The 25,494-nt window shown below is 34.6% G+C and overlaps 3 protein-coding genes across 5 annotated transcripts; all 3 read right to left on the reverse strand.

Moving 5' to 3' along the window:
* Window positions 1-989: 989 nt before the first annotated feature.
* On the reverse strand, window positions 990-5,526 carry LOC106296333 (CBL-interacting serine/threonine-protein kinase 17-like). 2 transcript variants are annotated; one of them, XM_013732445.1, is made up of 11 exons: window positions 5,053-5,526; window positions 4,903-4,965; window positions 2,927-2,998; window positions 2,733-2,840; window positions 2,575-2,655; window positions 2,310-2,489; window positions 1,948-2,139; window positions 1,754-1,867; window positions 1,551-1,667; window positions 1,322-1,459; window positions 990-1,222 (listed from the first exon to the last, which is right to left on the reverse strand). In XM_013732445.1, exons 1-11 carry the CDS (start codon window positions 5,215-5,217, stop codon window positions 1,172-1,174), a joined length of 1,281 nt encoding a protein of 426 aa, XP_013587899.1. In that variant the 5' UTR covers window positions 5,218-5,526; the 3' UTR covers window positions 990-1,171. The 2 variants fall into 2 exon arrangements, with proteins under 2 accessions (XP_013587899.1, XP_013587901.1); XM_013732447.1 differs by lacking the exon at window positions 2,310-2,489 and having other exon boundaries at window positions 5,053-5,525.
* An 8,790-nt stretch (window positions 5,527-14,316) lies between these two features.
* On the reverse strand, window positions 14,317-18,348 carry LOC106300799 (histone-lysine N-methyltransferase, H3 lysine-79 specific-like). 2 transcript variants are annotated; one of them, XM_013737028.1, is made up of 8 exons: window positions 18,250-18,348; window positions 17,006-18,139; window positions 16,446-16,564; window positions 15,548-16,132; window positions 15,159-15,456; window positions 14,883-15,048; window positions 14,688-14,790; window positions 14,317-14,602 (listed from the first exon to the last, which is right to left on the reverse strand). In XM_013737028.1, exons 2-8 carry the CDS (start codon window positions 18,116-18,118, stop codon window positions 14,485-14,487), a joined length of 2,502 nt encoding a protein of 833 aa, XP_013592482.1. In that variant the 5' UTR covers window positions 18,119-18,139; window positions 18,250-18,348; the 3' UTR covers window positions 14,317-14,484. The 2 variants fall into 2 exon arrangements, with proteins under 2 accessions (XP_013592482.1, XP_013592481.1); XM_013737027.1 differs by having other exon boundaries at window positions 14,688-14,793.
* Window positions 18,349-21,174: 2,826 nt separating this feature from the next.
* LOC106296895 (uncharacterized protein SYNPCC7002_A1590-like) lies at window positions 21,175-22,874 on the reverse strand. The gene is made up of 6 exons (XM_013733138.1): window positions 22,492-22,874; window positions 22,223-22,413; window positions 22,099-22,144; window positions 21,892-21,974; window positions 21,696-21,812; window positions 21,175-21,431 (listed from the first exon to the last, which is right to left on the reverse strand). Exons 1-6 carry the CDS (start codon window positions 22,730-22,732, stop codon window positions 21,360-21,362), a joined length of 750 nt encoding a protein of 249 aa, XP_013588592.1. The 5' UTR covers window positions 22,733-22,874; the 3' UTR covers window positions 21,175-21,359.
* Window positions 22,875-25,494: the final 2,620 nt, after the last annotated feature.

Here is a 25,494-nt window from a genome sequence, read left to right on the forward strand (position 1 = left end):
TATATTTAAGTGTGTCTTCCTAAATGTGTATGAATATGATAGTTTCTTAAATTTGACTTATATGCATATTTAGGTAAACATTACTCAATATATATCTTTATAAAATTTACGAAGATATTTCTAAATATGTATAATATTTTTACAAGATTTATATATCAAATTTAGGAAGGTCTTCCAATTGTTTTTGGAAAATATTTAACTAAGAATTTCAGATGATAGATGATTTGTATTAAATTGACAAATCCACTTATTCAACTGAGGATTTTAAAAAACACTTTAAATCTGCTGTTATTGAACTTGTCATTTTATAAAACACTCTGAAATCCACTGTTATTGAACAAAATTTAAGTTGGAGATTTTAGAGTGTTTTAAATGTTTTAAAGGTGTTTGAGAGAATTTTTTTAGTTATAAAAATAAAAATCTAAATCCTATGGTTTTAGATGAGATTTTAGAGTTGTTTAACAAAAATCACACCAAATTCTAATATCCACCTAAAATCATTTAAAAACTCATTAAAATCAAATCATTTCAAATTTCAGACTCAATATAGCCCCTTTTATGAAACATTAAAAGATGTTATACATATTCAATAATATCTTACTAAATATTTCATATAATTCAAATGTAGTAAGGTATTCATAAAAATATATCCATGAGGGTCTTGCTAAATACATATTTAACAATGTATTTTTTAAATACACATTTATGAAAGTTTTCTTAAATTTTATGAAGATATTATACATAATTATAAATATATTCCAAAATCTTATGAAGATATTATATATATTTAGTAATATTTTCCTAAATATGCATATAACTTAAATTCACGGAGATATCATAAACATCCCTGATGGGCCAACCAAGCATTGGCTGCAATCTTAGATATAGTTTGAGTTCAAATCTTTCCTGGAACTATGGTAAGGTTAGTGTTGGAAGTTGGGCTACGGTTATTGCAATTTGCCCCTGACAGACTTGCATGTAAAAGACCATAGGTTGACGCTAAATATATCTATTATGTAATGTTTACAAGAGCATATACTTTTGGGCTTTTGCTAATATTGTACCAATTTTATACAAGGTAATATAGTTTTTATATACACAACCCCTCCATCATCCAGGACTCAAACTTCGAATGGTCGACACTTGTTTTTGCTGCTGACTACCTTAAAAGCTATTGAACTTGCGATGATGTGCCCAATTCGTTGGATAATCTGTCGCACAACTACCCCAATACGAAAACAATAAGCTGTTTTAGGTCAAGACTAAAGAAAAGATGCAGAGATGTAAAAATGATTTACTACAACTCTACAAGAATATTTACCTGTTCATATAATAAAGAATCACCATGTGTCTTTCTTAGTTCGACCACATTAAGCAAAGGGACTATCCCGAAAACTTCCGCCGTTAATGATAACCCGCTTTGCCCTTTTCGATTACTCTCTTGTTGAATTGCTTTTAACTGAAACAACATCAGTTCTCAACTTTAGAGACCACTTAAACTGCTTCCAACAACTCGAGTAGTAGTAGACAAGAGCAAAAGAGATTCTCACCATTGTTTGTTTCTTCTGCACGTAGAAACCCATCTCCATAAGGTTTGTTTTGATTTTCTCCAGCACATCTATGGCTAACCTATTTGATGTGAATCTTATCTGCCTGTCTGATACTTTCTGAACCAGTGCAAAAAAAACACACTTTATCATGAGCAAAAAAACATCTTGAAACAACGTACATGAGGACAAGAATGTACCATTACCTCTGTCTCAAACAAACCAGAGAGGTCTAGAAATGATGACATTCCGATCAACTCAAAGGCGTTGATAACGATTGGAGAATCATGGTTCTTCTCTTCTTCAGATACCTTCACCATCTGAACCAAAAAGACAAGATTTTTTAGAAAGGCAATGCACATGATCAATAATCATACGAACCAAGGGAACGCTTTCTTACATCTTCTTGGATTGAGGATGCATCATCTTCATCGTCGCTATTAGAAGGAGTGTAGCCATTATTGAACCAATCATTGGCCTTAATACCTGCGATTGTCATCCTCGTAATTGGATTTGGATCAAGCATTCTCTTGATCATGGTTTTAGCACCGGGTGATAACCATCTAGGTATTGGAGGGTCCCCTTTGAATATCTGAAATGGCAACAACAGCTTTGAGTATGTTTCTTCAAACATAGACTATTTGATAAAACACACACTTTGACTCGATAAAGATTTTAAAAAAAATTAAAATTGGTAAAAACATCATTTATTATTAGCAAAACATAACTATTAAAAACAGAGGGAATAAATAAAAGCAGTACATTACGGCAAAGAACCGCGAGGTTTGCATCATCAAAAGGGAGACATCCCGTAAGGATAACATACAAAATGACTCCACATGACCATATATCTGATGCTGCACCATCATAGCCTTTGTTGGCTAGGACCTCGGGTGCGACATAGTTTGGACTTCCACAGGTTGTATGTAGCAACCCATCTTCCTAACATGTCAAAGCCCCCAAAAAATGTTGGACACATAGTTTCCTTTTTGCTAATGTATATAGTTTTAAGATATTTGGCAAGTACCCTAAAATGCTGAGGTAGAGCACTAAGGCCAAAATCAGTGATCTTAATGTGTCCCTTTGCATCAAGAAGAACATTCTCTAGCTGCAGCAAGTGACATTCAATATCAGATCATGTGACCAATAACACTGACAAAGTTTAAAACCTTCATGGGTCAAGACCTTGAGATCTCTGTGGAAAACTCCCTTGTTATGACAATAGCTGACTCCATCAATCAACTGCTGAAACAATGTTCGTCCTTCTGTTTCCGAAAGCTTTCCTCTGGAGACCTGAGAATGATCAGAGCATATTTTTGGAAACCAACCTTTTTGTTAACTAACAAAACTGTAACCGTAGCAATGTACATGAGTCTTACAATTCTGTCAAATAAGTCTCCTCCGGTGACACATTCAAGGACCATGTAAATCTTGGTTTTGCTAGCCAAAACCTGCAAGTCGATTATCAACGACATTAAAATCTGTTTAGGGATTTAATAAACCCTAAATTATCAGGAAATTTGCCATCTTCAAGCGAAACTGTAGACCAACTTCTATGTTGAATCAACGTCAAAACCCAACTATCTGGGTTGCTTGCAAGAAAAGTCAACAAGAATAATCCATGCGAATACCCATAAGTATTGGATATATCAAAGTGGGTTTCATGTAATTAAAATGTGAAAACGAGTTTTACTGGATTTATTAAATTCTTATGATAGTCTGCATGAGAAGACTGGAAGACTGGACCTTTCATTTAAAATGCTTTTATATGAGGCAGTTGTGATAATCCAATTGTCAATATCATTAATCAAAATTCAAAACCAAATGGTCAAATTTGAGGACCCAGCTCATAATACATCATTAAATTATATCGTCACACAATTAATGACCAAAATTCAAGAGTAAGAGCTATTTCATAAACACAAAATTAATTAATTAATGATACCTTAAGCGTGGCTATTTAGCAACGTGAATGAGTGAAGACACTCATGAAAGAAATTAATAAAAACAGTCTACAACTAATCAAAACGATATTTGTGATAGTTCTTCACAAGTTCTGACCACACAAATTACGTAAAAAAAAGTTCTGACCATACAAAAAAAAAGGAAAATACGTCTTCACAAGTAAGCACAATTAGCTCATTAAACACAATTAGCTCATTAATAACAAAATAATTAATGTAGGGTCGGTTCCGGTACAGCCATATGTTATAGTATGGTTTAAACTATACACAAAATTTGATAACCAGTTAATATATACTTCTGATCGAATTTAGATTTCCTTGAGCATATTGTACTCTCTCTCTCTTTTTTATCGTAAATAGTTTAAGTAAAATTTGTTTATTTCAAAATATAACTAGTTTCGTAATTTTAAGTAATTTTTATTGGGTATAGTATAACCAATCAAATAATATATATTTATTTATGATTGGTTTAATTGTACCTAATTAAAATATCAAATGCTACTTTTGGAAAAATTAATAACTTTCTTAATATTTGTGCATTTTTCTAAAACTACCTACATAAAAAACAGAGGAGTATAAAATAATACTTTATCCATATCATTTTAAATAGTCTTTCATAATAAATGATGTTTCCATAACTCTAGATAAAATTTAATATCATTTGAAATCTGTGACCAACTATAAAATAGTGTATTTTTTTATTGGTTGAATTAGTTTTATTTAATGTTAGTTTATGTAACCAAGATAAATTGCATAAAAAATTTTTTTTAATCTTTGTCCAAAAACTTTAAATATCATTTAAAATGGTACAGAGGGAGTATATTCCATGATACAAATTACAACCACAAGATATGATGCTTATCCATACAATTACCTCATGTAATTCTACAGTGTTTGAATCTTTTTTGGACAAGCATTTTTGGTTTTATTAAGACTGCTATTTAGAATAGAGACAACTGTGAGTATGATTGCCATGTCATTATTCAAATCATCACTATATTGGGACCGACCCATAATTAAACTGGTCAGGTGGTCATCAAATCCATCGTCAACCAATTAATGATCGGGACTCGGGCTAGGAAGGGAAACATATATAGTATTTTAAAAGGAAATAAATTAATTATACGTAAGTGTGGCTATTTGGCAACATGAAAGGAGAGATTACGTGTTATATGAACTAATACATTAGAAAAGTAGCTATAATTAAATGAAAATAAAAATAACTTTATAAGAAAGTTACACTTCCACGCAAGCAAACAAAAACAAAAAATGTTTCACAGGTTTCATGTTAAATCGTCATCAAAAGAATTCTAACGATCTTTTTTTTTTTAATTCGACCATAACAAGGAGATAACCATAACATTATTGCAACGATTAGTTAATTTAATTACCTCATTTAATCTGACAATATTTGGATGCTTTAACACTTTCAGTGTCCGGATCTCTCTCTTAATCTGACAAAGTCGAGAGATGATAAAGACTTGTAATATATACCATTAAACCAGTTCTCGCAAAGTGAAGAAAAAGACAAAAGAGCGAACCTGAAAAGAGACGTTAAGGCGTTTGATACTAGATTTGTCGATGATTTTGACGGCGAACGATTGGCCTGAAACGGTATCTGTAGCGAGTTTGACTTTGGCAGAGTTGCCTTCCCCAAGAGTCCTCCCAAGCTCGTACTTCCCGACACGCATTCCCTTCCTCACCATCCAAGAATCTATGATTAGGTCGTTGGATTGAGCAAAGGAGGCTGAGATTGAGCTATGAATCTATGGCTATGGCTCTATGTTTATATAGAAGACTGAGATTTGAGGATGAGAACAAGAAGTGGCGGCAGAATATTGGAGAGAAGAACACGCCACTTCCCTTTTGCTTCCTCCTTCTCCCTTCTTCTCTGGCAATTAATCTAATATATTCTCTCTTTTCTTCTTGGAAACCCCGGGATATCCGTGATTAACAAAGATGGAAACTTCTATGATGATTTTTTTTTTAACAAATAAACAATTTATGCTGTTTTTTTTTATCTTTATATTATCTGCTCCATAACTATTCCATTTCTAGAAAACATGACTAATAATACGCGTCTGAACTGATCTCTTTCTTCGGCTCGGCTTTGCCGGTGCCGGAGCTTCCTCCTTCAACCTTTCCTCTTTTCTTTTTGCCTTCCTCTTTACCCGATCTAAACCTAGTCGATATGCAAGCTGTTTCTGGGGTGCCTGTTCTCCACCTGAGACCGTAACAGGCGAAGGTGACTGTGGACGTGGATCCTGGAGGAGCGGCGAGACTACGGGGAGGCGGTTGAAGGGAAGGTCGGCTTTTAGGACTGAAGGGAGCGACGGATCTGGTTTTCCGTTTTCAGATCTCCGGAGATCCCCTCATGATGACGGCGCGTGACCCGGTGGGAAACCTCCTTTGGCTTCAGATCTACCTTCCTGAGCGACGGTGAGATGAACGGAGGTGAGACGAGACGGCCGGTGGAAAATGGTCTTGTCCTCTGGTTCTCAGAGACGGCGCGTGGCGAGGCGTCATCACTTCGGAGTAGTCAACCGGAGGAGTGGAACTCGCAACAGATACGCGGTGGTGCTCTACATCTCGGCGTCGGCGGTGGCGTATATGCCCTTCCGGTGGTATGAGTATCACACCTTTGGAATCTGGATTGCTGTACCTGTTACGCTGCTGTCATCGAGTTTCAGTTGTAGGTTTCTCCTCTTGTTGTGGTGGTACCTGTGATCTCTCGTCGGTTTGGTGGTTAATGTTTGTATTTGGTTTGGGGTTCCGATCGCCGAGGCTTGTTTGTGTGAAGGTTTATGGTGGACTTCTATTTAGGTGTTAGGAGAGTTGGGTCCAGTGAATTACCTAGTGGTTCTAGTCTGGCTTGTGGTTCGTCATTTGGATGTGGTATTGTTGCGGGAGCATCTACTCTCTCTTCCTAGAAGCTGTGTGTATCTAGTGGGGTTACTAGCGTCGCAGTGGTTCCGTCCTTCAGTTCTTCTCTTGCGAGGAGGTGGCCATTCTTCAGTCGGTAGATGGCTGAGTTTGGGATGCGAGGGTCCGCGTGTAAGAATTGGAGGTCTTGGAAGGCGTTTTCCCGGTCAGAGTTCAAGAGTCTGGTGGGGTTCTTGGTGTTCACTCTCCGCTTTGTAGTAGTTTGATGAGAGGTTCTTGGATGCGAGGGTCCGCGTGTAAGAATTGGAGGTCTTGGAAGGCGTTTTCCCGGTCAGAGTTCAAGAGTCTGGTGGGGTTCTTGGTGTTCACTCTCCGCTTTGTAGTAGTTTGATGAGAGGTTCTTGGATGCGAGGGTCCGCGTGTAAGAATTGGAGGTCTTGGAAGGCGTTTTCCCGGTCAGAGTTCAAGAGTCTGGTGGGGTTCTTGGTGTTCACTCTCCGCTTTGTAGTAGTTTGATGAGAGGTTCTTGGATGCGAGGGTCCGCGTGTAAGAATTTCTAAAGTTTGATGAGCTGATATGTTTCAGACTTGAGTGTAGTAGTTAATCGTTATTCTGGGTTTAGATGTGGTTTTAGTTTTTATGTGTTGATTCCATAAGTCACCCCGGTGTGGGTTCTAGTTGCCGCTTTCATATGGGCTCTAGTTTCTGGGGCTGTTTCGTTAGGCCGCCAGCTTATGTATGATCTCTTGTATTTTACCTTGGAATGAATAACAAACCATTGACGGGAAAAAAAAAAAAGAAAACATGACTAATAAAAACATTTTTGTTTTATCCAATGATTGACTTTTAGATTTTCAGATTAGTTTATTTCCATCAATGCAATGTGTAATAATGTTTTTGTGGTAACATATTTATTGGATTATACCGGATATGTATTATAAACCAGTTTACTAGATATTACTATAAATAGCTCTCAAATGTAAATGACGTTGGTTATGATCAAATTAATAAAATCTGTAATAAACTTTAGCTCAAGCTCAGTTTCTCAGATTCTAATATGGTATAAAAGCTTTTGCTCGTATCTTCCACCTTCTTATGTTGAATCAGAGTGCAGACTCATCGTCATCGATCTTCATCGTTTCAAGCTTTTGATATCTCAAATCCGATTCGAATCGCTGATTTTCGATTTCATCTTCTTCTCGTCATGTCGATCTCGTATGCGAATGCAGTTACGTTGACTATGTCGTCAGCGTCGACACCTATTCCGCAAGGAAGATCCGATGCGACTGCCTCTCTTCAAGATCCGAACTCAAATTCTTTATACATTCACAGTGCAGATCACGTTGGTATTGCTCTTGTCTCTTAAAAACTTACTAGCTTAGGGAACTTCAATACTTGGCGTAAGATCTATGATGATTGCGTTAGGAGCTCGGAACAAAGTCGTCTTCATTGATGGAACCTTTTTTTGTGTTAGAGAAATCTCATCTGGATTATGCATCTTGGTTTTGTAGCAATATCATAGTATGTACTTGGATTGTCAATGATGTTGACAAATCTATTGCAAAGAGCATCATGTATCTTGACACAGCAAGACAAATGCGGTTAGACATTCATGATCCATTCAATTCAAGCAGAGTGATGGACCGAGGACTGCATACATGAAACAACAAATATTTTCGGAGACTCAAGGTTCACAAAGTGTTAATAAGTATTACACTAAGATCAAGCAACTTTGGGAAGAGCTTAAGAATCATGAACCTCCTTATAGATGTTGTTGTGGTCGTGAGAATTGTGAGAGTTACAAAAGATTGATTGAACGTGATGAACAATATTGAGTGTTAAAGTTCCTAATGGGGCTTAGTGATACTTATACAGCAACTCGAGGACAAATCTTAATGATGGAGCCGAAACCTTCTATCACCAAGGTTTTCAATTTGGTTTCTCAGGAAGAAAGACAATGTTCTATGATTTATGGTTAGGCTACGAGTGCTGTTGCATTTCAAGTATCACAAGTCAATCAACAATCTTTATTGCAGGATATTCTGGTTGCTATAATAAGCAGAAGAATCGTCCTATCTGCTCTCATTGCGGCATTGCTTGTCACACTGTCAACAGATGCTACAAACTACATGGATATCCACCAGGGTATAAACCTCAGGGTAATGGTTATAAGCCGTAATAGCATTCAAACACCATTCCAACTCTGCTAACAAGAATGATTCTTGGAATTCGAAGAAAGAGAATGTTGGTTCTATGGTTACTGAACCTCAGAGTAATCCCACAAACAATCAACAAAATGTGAGCGTGGACAGTCTCACATCATATCAAATACGGCAGATTCTTGGTGGTCTGAACATCAACTCAAACGTTCAGAACCATATTTCTCAGATTTCTAGCAGCCAGCTGGTACATCATCTAACCCTTTCCATTTACTTTCTGTGGGAATACATAACATCCTTATTTTTTGCAAAAATACTAGGGTAGTTGATACATGAGCTAGTTGTCATGTCTGTTCTGATTCTTCCCTATTCACCAACCTTGAACCTGTTCATAATACCTCTGTGACTCTTCATGATGGAACTCATATTTTCGTAACTCTTTCTGGAACATTTTCTATCTCTAATACTCTTAAACTTCATTCGGTTCTCTTTGTTCCTAACTTCAAATTTAATCTTTTGAGTATCCGGGCTCTTACAAATAATAGTAACAACACTGTTCTTTTCTCTTCTGATTCCTGTTGTATCCTCTCTTACAATCCTTTTACTTATCAAGAGCATATTCTGGACTCGATTATTGGGAAGGATAGCATCCGCAGTAACCTCTACGTCTTAGAGTCCATTTCTTCTTCAAATGATCCTGAAGACTCTTCTCATCAAACTCATTCAAGCTTTCAAATCTCTGCAGAAGTCTGGCACCAACGTTAAGTACATCCATCTTTCAATAAAATTCATTTTTTGTCTAAAGACCTTGATCTTACTTTTCACATAACTTGTCATGACTTACACTGTAAAATTTTCCCTTTGGCTAAACAAAAACGTTTTTCATTTCCTTCTTCTCCTCATATGTCATCCCAACCTTTTAATTTTCTCATCTCGATGTTTGGGGTCCCTTTCATGAACCTACTTTAGAATGGTATGAATACTGCCTTACCATAGTAGACGACTGCACTAAAGCTACTTGGTCTACTTACTTAAAAATAAGAGCTCTGTTATAACCATCTCTCCTGAGTTTGTAACACTTATTGAAACACAATATCAAAAGAAGATAAAAGCCATTCGTACTGATAACGCTCCCGAACTATCCTTTACTTCTTTTCTCAAAACCAAAGGCATTATTCGCTTCTTTTCTTGTGTGTACACCCCTCAACAAAACTATGTTGTTGAGAGAAAACACCAACACATCCTTAATGTTGCCAGAGCTCTCCTTTTTCAATCAAACCTTCCATTACATCATTGGGGAGACTGTATTCTTACATCCGTTTATTTCATTAACCAAACTCCATCTCCTCTTCTTCAAAACAAATCACCTTTTGAACTTCTCAATTCCAAACCTCCTACATATCATCACTTACTGTTCCTGCCTAACGTCAATCTAAGGTTCCTACCTATCCTGATGAATACATTCCTATCTTTTTAACCATAGTGAACATTTTCCTGCTCACCCTACGAATACATTTTCTTATCCTCTTTTTCCTTTCTTTCCTATGATAACCTTAAGCCATCATATAAAACTTTGCACTATTCATTACTGCAACCACACCACCCAAACATTTCTTGAGGCGATCAACTCTGCAGAGTTTATTGATGCCATATTTTTTATATCTGGCCCAACGTTATCCATATTGCCTAGAAGTATTTGCATATATTGTTTGACATATCCAAAATTATCCAAAATAATAATTTTTTTAACTGAATCATTCGAATTATACGTGGTATTTTATCTAAATTATTTGAGATTTAACCAATTAAGCTGATATTTCACATGTATTATCAAAAAACTGAACCAAACCATTTTTCCGGGTTTTACCTGTTCATGGCTTAATTACTTGATCCAAACTAAGGAACGATCCAAATCCGAAATATCTGTGATTAACAAAAACGAAAATTTCTATGATGATTTATCGAAAAAACAATTTATTTATGTTGTTGATCTTATCATTATATTATATACCCTTGACTATTCCATTTTATTAATTTTAAAAATGTTTTAACTCTTTGTGCACTAATAAAATTTCATTTTTACTTAGATGAAAAATTGATAATAACTTTTTAAAATATGAAGAAATTGTGGATATTAAAAAAAATTAGATACAAATAATAAATGTTCAAATTTATTCATTCATTCACAGTTAACAAACAAATTCTAAAATGGATATTTACCAGGGTAAATTTTATTGAGAAATTCTCTAGGATAGCCCTTTTTAAGTTTTTGTAACAAAAATAGCCTTCAATGAAGAAAATGACCAAAATAACATTTATTAAAAGATACAAATGTATTTTTACCCTAGGGTTAACTAATCTAGACTTAGGGCTTAGAGTTAATGGGTGTGGTTTTTGGAATAGAGTTTCAAATTTAAGAAAATTAAAAATAAATATTAAAAATTTCAAAATAAAAAGGCTATTTTGGTCATTTTTTTCTTGGAAGCTATTTCTGTGACAAAAACTTTAAAATGGCTATTTGAGAGAATTGCCCAATTTTATTTTCCTAGTTATTTTGGTCTTTTGTGTTTAGTCATGACTTTTAACATATTTTTAAAAGACATAAGGTCTTGATTGGTAGAGGTGATGACAAAGCAGTAAAATTATGTTGTAAAAGTTTGATTATTTCGTTAATAAATTTTTTATAAGTGATTGTTATATCAGTAAATGATTCATATTTAAGATTATAATAAAATTATCATATATTTAAAATTATAATAAAATATTTATAAGTAACTGGTATATCAATAAGATATATAATTTGTTTATTTAGTGAAGCGAAATGTATATATATAATATACATATTAGATTTTTATATTTTTTTAAATAATAATAACTTTAATATATATATATATGGTAAATTATATTTTTAATTTGAAATATTACCTTTTTAATGATAAATATACTAATTTTAAACGTTAATGTTAAAATTATTTTCTTATATAAAAACAATATTTCATATTATTTAAAATAATTAATAATGTAATGTTTTTAATTTTTTATATTTTAAATGCATAGAAAATAGTATTTGAAGAACATTTTCATCTTCTTAATGATTCTCTAAATGTTTTTGTAAAAAAATTGATTCGATGACAAAGAGCGTTATGCCTTTGTAAAAGCTCTACTAATCAAATCCCAAGATTCTTTTTATTAATGATTGACTTTTTTGATTTTCAGGTTATTTGTTTCCTTATTTTGTTCGCAATGCAATATGTAAAACAAATTGTGATAATTTTTTTTATAATTTCTTATATTACTATATAATTTTTTTACACAATTAGGCATATTAAATTTATATATATATATATAAGAAAGTGAAGTCTCTTCTCTATAAGCTACCTCATCAAAATATTATCTAAAGTTTGAACATAAGCACAATTTCTTAAAATTAATTATCCTAAAATTTTCATTTTCTTAAGATTAAAACCAAATAACAAAACATATAACAATCCAAAAATCCATTTTAATAAATATTTTACTTTCAACCTCATCAAAATTTTTGTCAATTTTATATTAATCTATAATAATTTAATAAATACATAATATATTCTGAACACATAAATTACAAAAACTAAGTAGAGAAAATTCATTAAAAAAATCCATATACACTAGGTCTTTTTTACGTTTCATCAAACTCACGCCAACGAAAATAAAAGAAAATTAATTTCAATTTTTTTTACCACCAAGGTTAAGTTTATAACAGAAAAAGTAAGGATGGAAAAGCACAACCAAAAATTAATCAATATAATCAGCATAGATTTAGAAAGAATTATTAGGAAAAACTAACAAAATATAATAAAACAATAAAATTGATTGAAAATACATAATAATTTGGTGAAAATTACATGATATAATGCAAAAGAAAAAACAAAATTGAAGAATCATTTGAAAAAAATCATTAGACCAAAAAAGAGAAAAATAAGTTTAAATTTTTTTTTCATGTTTCATTAAACCTAAGACAACGAAAAGAGTGAATCTAATGAAATTTGTTTTCTTTTTTTTGTCAACAAGTTCAAACTAAAAAAAATTAAGTAAATGATAAAACACAAATAATTATTAATACATAATTAATAAAAAAGATTTTACAAAATCAGTTAGAAATTTAAAATATCAAGACACAACAAATACAAAACTTACAATTTACTATAAGTTGACTTGGTGAAAATTTTAGTCAGTAAATAATAATTTAGTAAAAATACATAATCTGATAACACTATGTAGATATCAAGAATAAAGATAAAATCATAAAATTATAAAGGAGAAAAATCCATTATGATATTATTCTTTTATGTTCTTATATCCAGACTACAAAATATAAAAGGAGGAAGTCTCACATATATTTTCTTCCTTTATAGTCATAAGCTCAAGTTTAGAAAAGTTAATATATAAATGATGAAAAAGTACAATTAATATCTAATACATAATCAAACTCTTTTTTAATTGCAGGAAATAATAAATGAATAACATACCTATTAACATTGGGAAAAAAAAAAGCGCTTAAGAAAGCACAACGATATCGCAATACCGTCTCTCGAATTGTGAAAATCACCTTATAGAAAGAGTTATTCAGACAAATAATATCCATAGTTGGAACTAATTTCGTGTCAAGGCGATTTTTTCTCTCTAGGTTTATTGCCTTATTTGGTTTCTTTGGGTTTATTTGGGTTTCGTTAAATTGATTTTGTACCGTCTACTTGATCGTGACCGAGGGACTTTATTATTTCTTATTATCATTGATCTTATTTTCTTCTTCTTCTTACAGACTTTCCTTTTCTCCATTATTCCAGTTTCCTTTAATCCACTCTAGTTTACTTTTGTAGCTGCCTTTAATTCAGCGTGATTGGCAATCAACGATGAATTCCCTTAAATTCGTTGCTGAATTTTGCCCCATTAATGGTCTGTATCGAATCTTGACTGCCGACCTGCTCCCCCTGTTACCCCTATTGAGTTGCATTTCAAATAAAAAGGTAAAGATATTAAAAATATTCTAATTAAAATATGTAAAATTTAATATAGTTTTAAGGAAATTGTCAAAATAAAAAAAATTACACATAAAATAATCATGATTTTTGTTAAGTGGGTGGATCATTATTTATATGATATCGTACACGAAAGAAAAATTTCTGTTTTTAAAATTATCTAATTAACTCTATACTCAGTTTTTTTAATATTTTTATATGATATCATACATTCGTAAAAAAATAAATAGTTTAAGATGAAAAAAAAATATTTACTTAATGAATATAATATGAACGAATATTACAAATACTTCATTCAATAAAATAAATAATTAAAAACTGAAAATTCATATCTATAAGGGTCTAGTTTAAATTAAATTGCTAGTGGGATACAATAATTAGCGGGGTTTGACTGGTACAGTATACTGCAAAGTTTCCATCATATTATATATGAAGGATACAGCTCACCAACATATAAATGGCATTGAAATAGAAAGTACTGAATGGCACTATCGCCAAAGAGGATCCATGTCTACACGTTTAAATTGGGCAATCACAATTTCACCACTTGTCTTTACCATTAAAAAAAATATTAACTGCGGTCCACGGCAAACCGGTCAAGTCGAAGAACCAGGTGGTTTAGCTTATTTTTTTCCTTAATCAGCGCAAGACAGACTCGTATACTTTGGGCTAAGTTACATGAGGCCAATTCAAATTGCGGCCCAGTCAAGTAAAATCAGTTGTTTCATTTCTTTACTCTTTTGGGTAATTTAATTTTGTTTAATTATGAACTGTACACATCAAATTTGGATTTGAGAAAGGAACTACAACTACATACATATAAATCTTAAACCTCAAAATCGAACATGTTTCTCACTCAGACTTTCCTTTATGCTGCTTCATGCCTTCTATGTACCTTCTTCTCCCCTTCCAATTATAAAATGGAGTAGGCTCTGATTACCTCCATGATTGGTGCTCTACAAAGCGGACATTTCCCTCCGTTTCTTACAAGCTCGTTCGCACATTGTGAGCAAGTACACATGTGCCCACATCTGCAACATTCAGAGCATTTATCAGTTCTGAGCTTTGGCCAGCGAGAGAACGAGCAAAAAAAATTTGGAGCAAATAGTTAGTTACCTATACAAGAGAGCATCAATGTGGTTGTCACAGCAGACGCAACAAGTCCCTTTCCTTGCATGGATCCATCTTGATCCATCTTCTGATGTTTCCGCGCTCATACCTGCTGCATCATTCATTTCCTTAAATACTATGTATAAAAGATCAGTACATGTAGAAACAAATTAAAGTTCGTTGGATAAACTAGCCACTGACCTTGGTCACCTGCAGATCGGTTTAAGGCTGCAGAGACTTCTTGTCTAACCGAACGCTGCAGCTCTAATTGCATATCCATGCAGGCTTCGAGCATCCTCTGCATCTGGCTCATTCCTTGCTGCAGTCTTGCTACGTCTCCTCTTAGGTCGTTCATTACCTCCCATTCCTAATGCAAGCAAAGAAGATCAGTATATCTATGTTACACCTTTTACCAAACTTATGGTACTCAATCAAGACCATTCATTAATCAGTTACAGGCTCAAGGCTAAAACCCACCATTTCAGACCGATGCATAGAGTGGCGAGACCAGCTAGAGTGGTGCCATATTGGCTGGGGTGGTGGCACGGGTGGGGTGGGAAGCATTTGTGGACCATTGATGTCATTAAGCTGATTATCGTTCTGTACAAATACTTGGTGGTCTCTATCACGCTCTGGAGAATCTGGGATTGCTGTTTGCAGGTTATCGTGCAGATCCCAGTCATCATGAGTGTGAACTCTCCTTTCAGCATATGATTGTATCAGTTGATCCAGACTTTCACGGAACCCACTATGTAGTAGATTAGAAACACTTCTCCTACAAACAGGAATGACAGTAGAAATCATATTACACTGACAGAAAACAAAGAAAGTATAAAAGAAATAAAACAAATCCATTTTTTAAGTACCTGCCTAGGAGCTCCCTGAGTTCCATGCTGTAAACATTGTCATCCTCAGGTGGATGAAACCTACTTAATCTTCTCAATGGTACTACACGGCGAGTCCTTGGGGCTTCTGACCGTGTCTCAGTCCAGTTCCCATTCGATTGTCTAGGGACATCCTCATGCCAAACACCATGACCTTCTTGTGTGTGACCTTCATCATCTGTAATTCCAGAGGCTTCTCGGTGTAGGTCACTGACGGAAGTCTCATCATGGTTTATATCTGCGTTACCATTTCCCCAATCACTAGATTGGGTCAACGTTGTTTGCTGCAGATTTAGCCTCTCGTCTGCTGTGACATCTTCCTGCCAAACCCTTCTTTGATTGGTATCCTCTTCCCAATCTCTATCTTCATTTGCTAGGTTGCTTTCCGACCTAACCGAGTCATCATGCAAGAGGGGACTGTTATTCCCTTGTCTAGAAGAAGTTCTTGAACTATCATCGGTTATATGCCGAGCGGTGACAGCAATTGTTACAGCAGTTGTGCTATTGTTATCAGTGTCGCTACTATTTTCATGGACAATACTTTCCCTCCCACTATGGAACCCTTCCCTGTGACATAATCAAAGCGAGGTTTGAAAAGCAAACAAAATGCCAAAAGTACTTGTGTAGTAATATAAGATGAAAGAACAAACAAGAAGACAACAAAAGATCAGAAAGAAAAAGATGACTAAATTATTTATGCCTTATCTTCAATAATATGCAGAAATATCAAAACTAACATTTGTATAGTCCTTTACGAGTTTCTAGTACAATTATGTTTTTGTGTTAAATGAGTTGAAGTCTTACCGCTGGAAGGAAAGTGGATGAAGCTGCAAGAGAAAATTGTTTTAACCATTGTATATGAATTAAAAGGAATGTTTACCTCAAACCAGAGACGGTCTGTCTTTCTCTTAGCTGAAGAAGTTCCCTAGAAGCCGTTGATGGAGTTCTCTCTTGATCTGCAGGCCTCTCGTTCCTTAAGAATCTTCCTCTGAGAAGCGACTGCAGAAAAGCTTTAAAGCATTAGAAATCAATCAACGATCAGCTGCGGTGCTAAGATACTGATACAAATACGAATCTAATAATTTGAAAATGATAAGCCTTGGAGGCGCTATGTGAGAAGGAGGTTAAGGAATAAACGTGAAGAGGTAGAAGTCTTAGAGAACGAGATTGAAGCGGGAGATGACGTGGACTTGGCTGTTACGAATGACGGTTAAGTTGGTTACAGTCAAAGAGTCTACACGAGTCAGAGTATAGGAGTATAAATACGAGACTCATTAGGAGGATAAGCTTGGGACTTTTATGTTGTAAGTACTTGGACCCTAAAGAGATTCTTTAGTGGATTTGGGCTCAGTCACGGAGAGATACGTGTTGAGTATTGTTACGCAGTTTTATACATCAATATACGATACTTAAGATCTATCAGAAAAACAAAAACCCAACCTGAATCCGGTTACGGTGAGCAAAATCAGACACTGCACGATGCTCCAACAAGCCCTGAAGTTCCCGCTGCCTCTCTCTCTCAGCTCTCGTGAGCAAATCAAGCAACGCCTGCCTTCCTCTTAGTCTCCGCAAGTCTCTACGAACTTGCTGAGGTTGTTGCCCTTCCTCATTATTAGCACCTAACCCTACACGCACCCTGTCAGCTTCAGGGACAAGAAGAGACCCCTGATCTTCTCTCGGCGTTGTACTTGTACGCCCCCCTCCTCCTCTCTGCTGACTCGTCACTTGCATCCACTCCCTTATAACCCTGACTCTCTCCCGCTCAGTATCACCTAGCCACTCCCCTCTACGGTTGTTATTGTCTCTCTGCGTTACACTAGATGAATGATCATTAATCCCACTGTCCATCCATCCACGAACAATATGCCGCACCCTCTCCCTCTCCCTCTCACCGTCTCCAAGATCAGGAGACTGTTCTCTACTAGAAGCATTATTATTATTATTATCCACGTGCTCATTCCTATCACGTGACCAAGACCCATACTCATTCTCACTCTCATTATTCTCCGAAGCAACAGAGCTAGACAGGTTAGTATTATTCGACTCAACGCTCCTTTGATGCCTCAGCCTCTCACGTGCCCTCACGTGCTCGTCCTCCAGCTCCCTCCACATCTGCAAGATCCCAGACGACGCCGTTTGAGTCCTAGGCCTCGGCCTCGGCCTCGGCCTCGGCCTCTCCTGACGCCTCGTAGTAGTGGACTGAGACTCTCTGAGGAAAGACGAATCGAGCATGGAGACGGTCTGCAAACCGGCGAGCGCGATCAGCTCGGACTCGCGGTTCCTCCTCTCGATGGTGGTGATCATCTCCTGGGCCTGCCTCGCGGCCCAGCGGCTGAGAATCTGAGACTGGCGCCTTCTGGATGATTCACCTTCGAGTCGTCTCCTCCTCACGAGCTGATCGTTGACGTCGTCGTCGTCTTCGTCTTCTTGGTTGTGAAATGAGATGCAATCGTCTAGGTGACCGCGCATGAACTCCTCGAAGCCTCGCTCGAACTCGGCGCGAGCATCGTCTCTGGAATCTGATTTTTGCTGCAGAGGTTGGATGCTTGTCATCGTCGCGCTTCGATGGAAACCCTAAAATCCCCAAATGTCATTACCAAATTGAACAATTGAAACGCGAATTACACTTCTAATTAGGAAGAAAATTGAAATCAATTACGGAATTGAGATTTAGAGAGACGTACCTCTCTTCTTGGGTGGTTCTTCGTCAATGGCGAAACATAATAAATAAGAAGACAAAGGGAGGAGAGAGAGATTTGGAAGAGAGAGAGAGAGAGAGGAGAAACGAATGTTTTAACTTTTTAAGAGCGAAGCTGGCGATTAAGCTTAATATAAATCACTCCTTAATTGTCTTTTTCTCGTAGTTATTTTAAATTTTTTTTTAAAAAAAATGAATTATCTATTTTTAATTTTCTTTGTCTACTTTTTCGCTTTGGTTTTAATTAAAAAAAGGCAAGGGCAGGCGAGTCTCAAGGAAGCGAGGACCGTCTACGATTGTTACACGTGGTACGCGTCTGTCATCCCACGTCATGTATTACTCTACTGTTTAGAATTATGAAAAGTCTCTAAATAATATGAAAGATGCAATTAAGACCATATCCAGTCCATATTTGTGATGGAATTCTTTTAGCATTTGTTTATCATATGAATTATATAAAATCTTTCTTACGTACGTATAGAGGTACATGTGTTGAAATGTTAAGCAAAACTTGATGTTTTAGGAAATACATCATTGTAGAATCTTAAACACGTTTATACATGATAAAATATAAATGTAATACTATAGATAGGATAATGGGTTTTTTTTAGTAAAGTAATATTTGCATAATAAAAACAATTTTCCTTTTTAGATTGATTTGCTTGCTAATATTGCCTTATATATACGCCAGTTTTCTTTTGTTTAATTTCTTTTTGTAATTTTCCTAATGAACGGAATCTCATTACAGTGTTACATCAATAATAGTAAACCAAACATAGCATCAAAATTTTTAACCATACTATGCAGATAAACCTGGGTGCTTCATGTATATACTATGAAGTTTTATTTCTTTTTGCTATAACATGGATCGATCTTTGCGAGGGTTTTGTACCAACCAATATTCTCACATGCATGGAGTAATCCAGAAAATAATATATATATATATATATATTCTCACATGGTGGGATTATTTTCAGTCTTCTCGATAATTATTTGATATTTTGGCCATCTTGTTAAATAATATTTCATAATATTATAAAATAAAACAATAGGAAAATGTCTATGATAAAGCTTACAAATGCATTGGGACGAAACACAAGGTTGCATGGATTTTGGGTCTATGTTAGGTCTCATCAATCACATACGTCTTTCGCTCACTTCAAGTTCTACAACGTGCGTTTTCTTTTTCTAACATCCACTCATCTTTTTCTTCTTATGTTTATCATGATGATGTTTACATTATTATTGTGTTTAGAAGAGGTAATTGCTAATGTTTTAGAGATCTGTCTTGACAGTTTTGCATCGTCGACAAAATGGGGTGACCATATATTGTTGATCGAACCAACTTAAGACAAATGTTCAATAACTTTTGTATATTTCTAAACTAACCTGACACTAAACAATGCAATTATATCAAGGATGAGAATTGAGAGCTATGGGTCTATGGTTGGAACAATCTCTAAAGTCTTGAAATAAAATACTCCATATATTATTGCTTAGGGTTTTAGCAAAATCTCTAAAAATTAGAAAACTTATTTTATATGATTCAGCTCATCTAACTACACTATTTGTCTATTGTTATATTATTCATCGAAACTACAACCTTCTATTTGAGAGGGAACAAACGCAAACTTTGGTTTTTAACATTTTACGACATCTATCATGTATCCTAACGTAGACGCATTAAAATTGGTATTTGTAGATCTAGTGGACATTTGCATAGATATTTTACCTTTTTGTTTGAAAGAGTTGATGCAGTGTGTCTAGACTATACATTTGCTTTAACTACATAAACAAACAACTTTTTAACCTTTTACATATCCTTGCTAGCAAGATTTATCAACTAAACCCAATATTAAGAGGTAACTAAATACAACAGAAGAACATTTGAATCAATGTTATAAAACATATGTAATATTTGGAGTTTTAATTTGATACATAGAAGTGAAACGTCAAAAATTTGCAAAGTAAACAAGAGAAAATTTCCAAAAAAATTAGAAGTATATATTATATCAAACACAATCTTTATTGTTTCCCCGTTATGTGAATGTATTCTTTTGTCTTGTAACTATGTGGTTAACATTATTTGCTTGATTTTGTCTTGAAAAGAGAGAAGAGACGTTTGATTTGGCACTAGCTAGGATATATGGCTGTCGTTGTAGGAGGATAAATGAGAGAAGATTTCTCTCTCAATTGCTTACAACATTTGCTTGCTTTTCACTCATACTAAATATATAGTTTAATAGTATCTCATATGATCCGAGTCGCATAAGTTGGATATTGTGCAACTTTGCATCTAATTCTCTGCTGAGAGGAATGTGTTTGATTTAACGTTTTATATCTGCTTGCTATTTATTCTCCTTTAAAAAAAATTGTTTTCTATTTTGGAAATAGATTCATATACTAATTAAACTAATTAATGTTTGTAAAATTTCATCACAATTATTATTTGTTATTGTATTTTTTACCAAGCACGTCATATATACACGTTAATGTTAAATCAATGTTTGCTTTACTTTTAGAATAATTTATTTTGGTGAAAATAATTGATAAATCATTGCTGAATTTCGTCAGTAGGTAAAGTTTTCTGTGTATATTTTTGGGTGGTAACGTGTACAAGTTGCATATAACTTTTGATTAAAATAAAAATTAGTAGCTTCATCTGAAGTTAATGACGTTATCTGGACCTATAAACATAAGTAGAAATTACACATTAACAAATGACATAGGACAGACGACATGTCCTGGAAAATTTTCTGAAAAAACAATCAAACAAAATCTGTTCAGAAACTGTACTGGCTCATCCAAATTTCCAATAACCGGGTCAATTTTAACCGGCCTTACCAACATTTAAGAAACTCCTGGTTGGATTAAGAAGAAACATTGACAGTTGACGGTGACACACACAGAGGAACAAACAAAACAAACAAGCATTTCTATAGAGAAGGTTTAAGAGTTATTCCAGAGAATACAAATTCATTTGTCGTCGTATTAACCAAATAAAACATTTTAAAATGATCGAGAATTTGCTAAACTCCAGTCTCCAGGAGGCATAAGTTTCTCTGAACCAGGTAAGGTCGATCTTTTGCTTTACTATCAGATCTCGCCGGTCCCAAGAGGTTGCCTTGAAGTGTCTCCAGAAGCCCATGCTTGATAGTCTTTCGAGAGCTGAAAACGAGTAAAAGAGCTTGTCAAGATTACAGCAGGGATGATATTTTCAGGAAATGGAACGTGTATATGTACATATTTGCAGAAAAGAGGATCACATAATTATAAGAATCATCCCAGTGGGAGCAATAGAAGCCATTCTTCAGTGAGAGGTATTAGATGATCATGCAATTTTAAAACATAGTGGTCATAGAGAAACAAAGGATGGCTTAAGGGACCAACGTTGATGCAGAATAATCGATTAAAGGGTAATAATATATATACCTGAGACAAGAATCGTGGTAGCATGAGTCTAAGAATCTGGTCAAGAACTTGTGTCCCCGTCGCTTCTATTGCTCCCACTGGGAAGACTCTAAATGCAAAAGGAATCTCGATGTTGACCTACCATTGCCAAACAACTCAGAAACAACACAACAGTGATCAACTAAGCAAAAAAAAAAAAGCTGAATCACTTAGCTACCTCAATGACTGCGTCTGAAGTAATCTGTTGCTCTGATGACCCCTCCTGAGTCCCATCACATGATACCCGGTTCACCATAGAAGCTGCATAACTAGAAAATAACAAACGTTAAGCCCCATACAACAATCACCAATTCAACAAACAAATAGAATTAGTCAACTTCCATAAGAAAGTAGCCTTCGAATCATATAATGGATATATGCTTACCATCAAATTTATCATTTTGGGCAACAACAACAGGAGATCCCTCAAGCTATATATCACAAGAAAAAAACATCACAATCTTGTCACAAGTTTTTCTATTTGATTCATTCCAAGAAACGGAGACAACCTTGCAGGATAAGAGCTTGATGCAGCAGCCGTTAGGCTGCTCTTCGACCCTGACGAGCAGCACCGGGCAGACTTCGAAGTTGAAGAACTTGAAGGTGTAAACATAGCATCTGAACGTGTTATCATCAACTCTCACAATCCTCTCCGCGTCTAGCACCGAGTACTGACTCGCAGGTAAGCTCATATACTCAACTGCAACAAAAAGAAATCAAATCCGAAATCAAAACAATCCGTTCCAGATTCAGAGTTTCAGATCAAGCTAGTATTTACTTAGAGGTCGTTGGAGCTGGCGAACGGAGACGGATTGTTTCTGACGAGCGACGAATCGAGCTTTCGGGGCGGAGCTCGAGGAGACGCGATTAGGAGTAGAAGAAGAGGTGAGCGAAGGTTTAGGTGGCTCGTCGAAGGATGATGAGCAGGTGATGGTGAATGAGAGAGACGGATTTCGATTGGTCTTCTTCGCCGAGAATGATAAGGAGGCAAGTTTAAGAGTAGCTGAGCTCAACGCCATAGCTGAAACGACGGCGTTTTGAGGATGAGGGGCTGTTTAAGGACTAACGGCTTTTATCAGCTTAAACGCAGAAGCGAAGGAGAGAGAATGGTGATAAGATTATGGGACGACTGAGATCGGGAGGTGGCACCACCATCACCACCAGCTTTTCGCGGCGTATTTTAGCTTGCTGAGGTTATCTCACTATTGTTAAAATACGCCGGATACTGAAGGCAAGCCCAATAAGAGCCCGTTAACTAAATATATAGTCCTTTTGTTTCTGGAAATTACTTAATTGCTGGGCCAACAAGAACTTTTTAACTAGAGAGCCCCGCATGGATCTCCGGTTGAAATTATATGACCAACTACTACAATAGTTTGCAAAAATCTAAATTATGCTAAATAGGAAGTAATTAAAAACTAAAGTATGATGTAAGATTTTTTTGACAGGTATAATGTAACTTGGTAACTGCCTCAAATTTAAATTATGATGCCACGAAAATTATGATGACAAAGTATATACATTGAAGACTAAATACAAAATCACAGGTTGCCACTTCCCATCATAGTAGGACTAAATACAAAATCACATCATAATTAACGAGTGCTTCAGAAGTGCCGTAAGATCTATCTATAGCCTAAATTATTTCTATAGCCCAAATTTTTACTAATCATATTTTGTAAAGAGTTTTTAAAGTAACAAATTTTTTATTTTTTTTTTACCTGTGGAAAGCCATAAATCTAAACACTTATTTTTATTGAATCTTTTAAAATGTACAGTTGATATTCTACATCAAAATTATCTACAGCCTCCACAACAAAAAAATCTACAGTTTTATTTCTAAAGCAAAAATATAAAGCTACAACTCCGATCATCCCAAATATTTCCACTTCATTAATTGATCAATCCAAATCATAAACATGCATTATCATTAATGGTATCTAATCTAACTATCTATTATTGTATTTCGTCAACTTTGATGAACAATTCAAGGGTCGTACAATTCTAAAATGTATTACTCTTTCTGCTTTTAAAAAATATGTTTTATGATTTTCACACTTATTAAACAAAATATCTGATTTTAGTTATCAATACATTATTTTTCGTAGTTAACTATTTTCATAATTTTTAGCAATAAAATTTTAATAAACACAATTATGTTTTCTGAAATTTACAATTTACAATTAATTTATGCATTGAAACTGTAAAAAATATATATTTTTGAAACGAACCTTTTTTTTAAAACATGAATCTTTTGGAAACAGATACTTTGTTTTTCATGCTATAAATTTTTTTTTAACCGTCACTGGGAAAAACAAGAACCACTAGAATATGACGTTTAGGCGTTAACCTCAATTTTAACTAAAAGCCAAATGATTATTTTTGACCCATGATGACTCAGTTTTGTAACTGACATTTTGAATATATAATGTTAGTTTTTTTAAAAAAAAACTTTATTGATTTTGTCACTAGTATTTTGTTTTCGATGTCTGTTTTCAAGTGATGTCAAATTTGGAAAAATAACGTTAAAAGCCGTTTTATTTTCAGTTTCTATTTTCAATTTCTTTTAATTTTTGCACCTTTCAATTTGCTATTAATTACTACTCTATTATTTTAAAAGGTTCTAATAAAACTCAACAAGCGTTATGCAAATATAACTAAACAAACACTTCTTTTTTTCTTTCAAACAAACACTTTTCTTTTTCCAAACAAATACTTGGTTAAGGTAAGACAAAGGTCAAATAAGAAAAGAGTAACATCTCTTTGAGTTTTAATACAAAAAGTAACGTCTTTTGAGTTTGTACAGAAGTTAAGTAGAAACCGTGCTATATATAGAAACATTTGAAACACTCCTCTCAAACTCGAATCAACTTCGTCATCAGAGAAAAATCCCCTTGAGGAATATAGTTTGAATTCTTCTTATTCATACTTCAAGAATTTAAAGATTTAAACTTTTGGGGGTTTTCTGTTTCTAGGGTAGAAAAATCTCATTAAACCATCGGCAATCTCTTGCTCATGGTTTTAGAAGTTGTAGTTTGAATTCTTCTTGTTTATACTTTACAGATGAAGTTTTCACAATTGACAGGAATGGAGAAAGAAATAGTGCAAAATTTGGAGTGGCTTGAAGCTTAGAAAATAGAGATAAGCATTGACCTAATTGCTGAAGCCAACAAACATCTTCAGTTTCTCGAAGTTGTTGACCGGAACCGGTGGCTGTACGATGGTCCTGCACTCAAAAGAGCCATCTACAGATAATTAAACAAAACCACGATAAAAAGTAATAAAAAATAAACAAAATCACCCATGGGGTTTGCATCACACAAGTAAATACATTTACATAATTTAATGTTTATTTAATTCTATGTAACATTTATTTTTTTCTGATTAGCCAAGTTTAAAGGGCTTATTTGTGATATAACAAAAAAAAAGTGAAATTAGTTTTATAGAGATAGAGTAGAGAGAGATAGAAAGAAGAAAACGGAGATAGAGACTGATATTGGTTAGATAATGAATTATAGTTTTTTGTATTATCTCACCCAATTTCCCAAGTTTAAATTAATGATAATTAAACAATATTGCTACAATCACCAATTTATTAAATCTAAGGAAAAGATCTAACCTTTTAGTTTACGAATATATCTTTGTTTGTTTTTCCTTTCCGTTTACATAATTCTCAAATCAGTAATTTGGTGATTTATGTTTCAGATACAATGCCTACAGGCTTCCTTCGCTACCTAAACATTATGAGTCTTCCTCAATCTGCGAAGAACCACTAGTCCCT

Source organism: Brassica oleracea, chromosome C6, assembly GCF_000695525.1.
Source record: "Brassica oleracea var. oleracea cultivar TO1000 chromosome C6, BOL, whole genome shotgun sequence".
In the NCBI taxonomy this organism is placed as follows: Eukaryota; Viridiplantae; Streptophyta; class Magnoliopsida; order Brassicales; family Brassicaceae; genus Brassica; species Brassica oleracea.

Excerpts from the sequence above, each read along its gene's own strand:
- LOC106296895 (XM_013733138.1), bottom strand. The coding sequence starts at position 22,732 with ATGGCGTTGAGCTCAGCTACTCTTAAACTTGCCTCCTTATCATTCTCG. Across the intron at positions 21,975-22,098 it reads CCAAAATGATAAATTTGATG|CTTCTATGGTGAACCGGGTA; the intron begins GTAAGCATATAT and ends CTAGTTATGCAG. Across the intron at positions 21,813-21,891 it reads CTTCAGACGCAGTCATTGAG|GTCAACATCGAGATTCCTTT; the intron begins GTAGCTAAGTGA and ends TGGCAATGGTAG.
- LOC106296333 (XM_013732445.1), bottom strand. The coding sequence starts at position 5,217 with ATGGTGAGGAAGGGAATGCGTGTCGGGAAGTACGAGCTTGGGAGGACT. Across the intron at positions 2,656-2,732 it reads TTTTCCACAGAGATCTCAAG|CTAGAGAATGTTCTTCTTGA; the intron begins GTCTTGACCCAT and ends CACTTGCTGCAG. Across the intron at positions 2,140-2,309 it reads TCGCGGTTCTTTGCCGTAAT|ATATTCAAAGGGGACCCTCC; the intron begins GTACTGCTTTTA and ends TTGCCATTTCAG.
- LOC106300799 (XM_013737027.1), bottom strand. The coding sequence starts at position 18,118 with ATGACAAGCATCCAACCTCTGCAGCAAAAATCAGATTCCAGAGACGAT. Across the intron at positions 16,565-17,005 it reads CTCACCGTAACCGGATTCAG|TCGCTTCTCAGAGGAAGATT; the intron begins GTTGGGTTTTTG and ends GCTTTTCTGCAG. Across the intron at positions 14,794-14,882 it reads CCGATCTGCAGGTGACCAAG|CAGGTATGAGCGCGGAAACA; the intron begins GTCAGTGGCTAG and ends TGAATGATGCAG.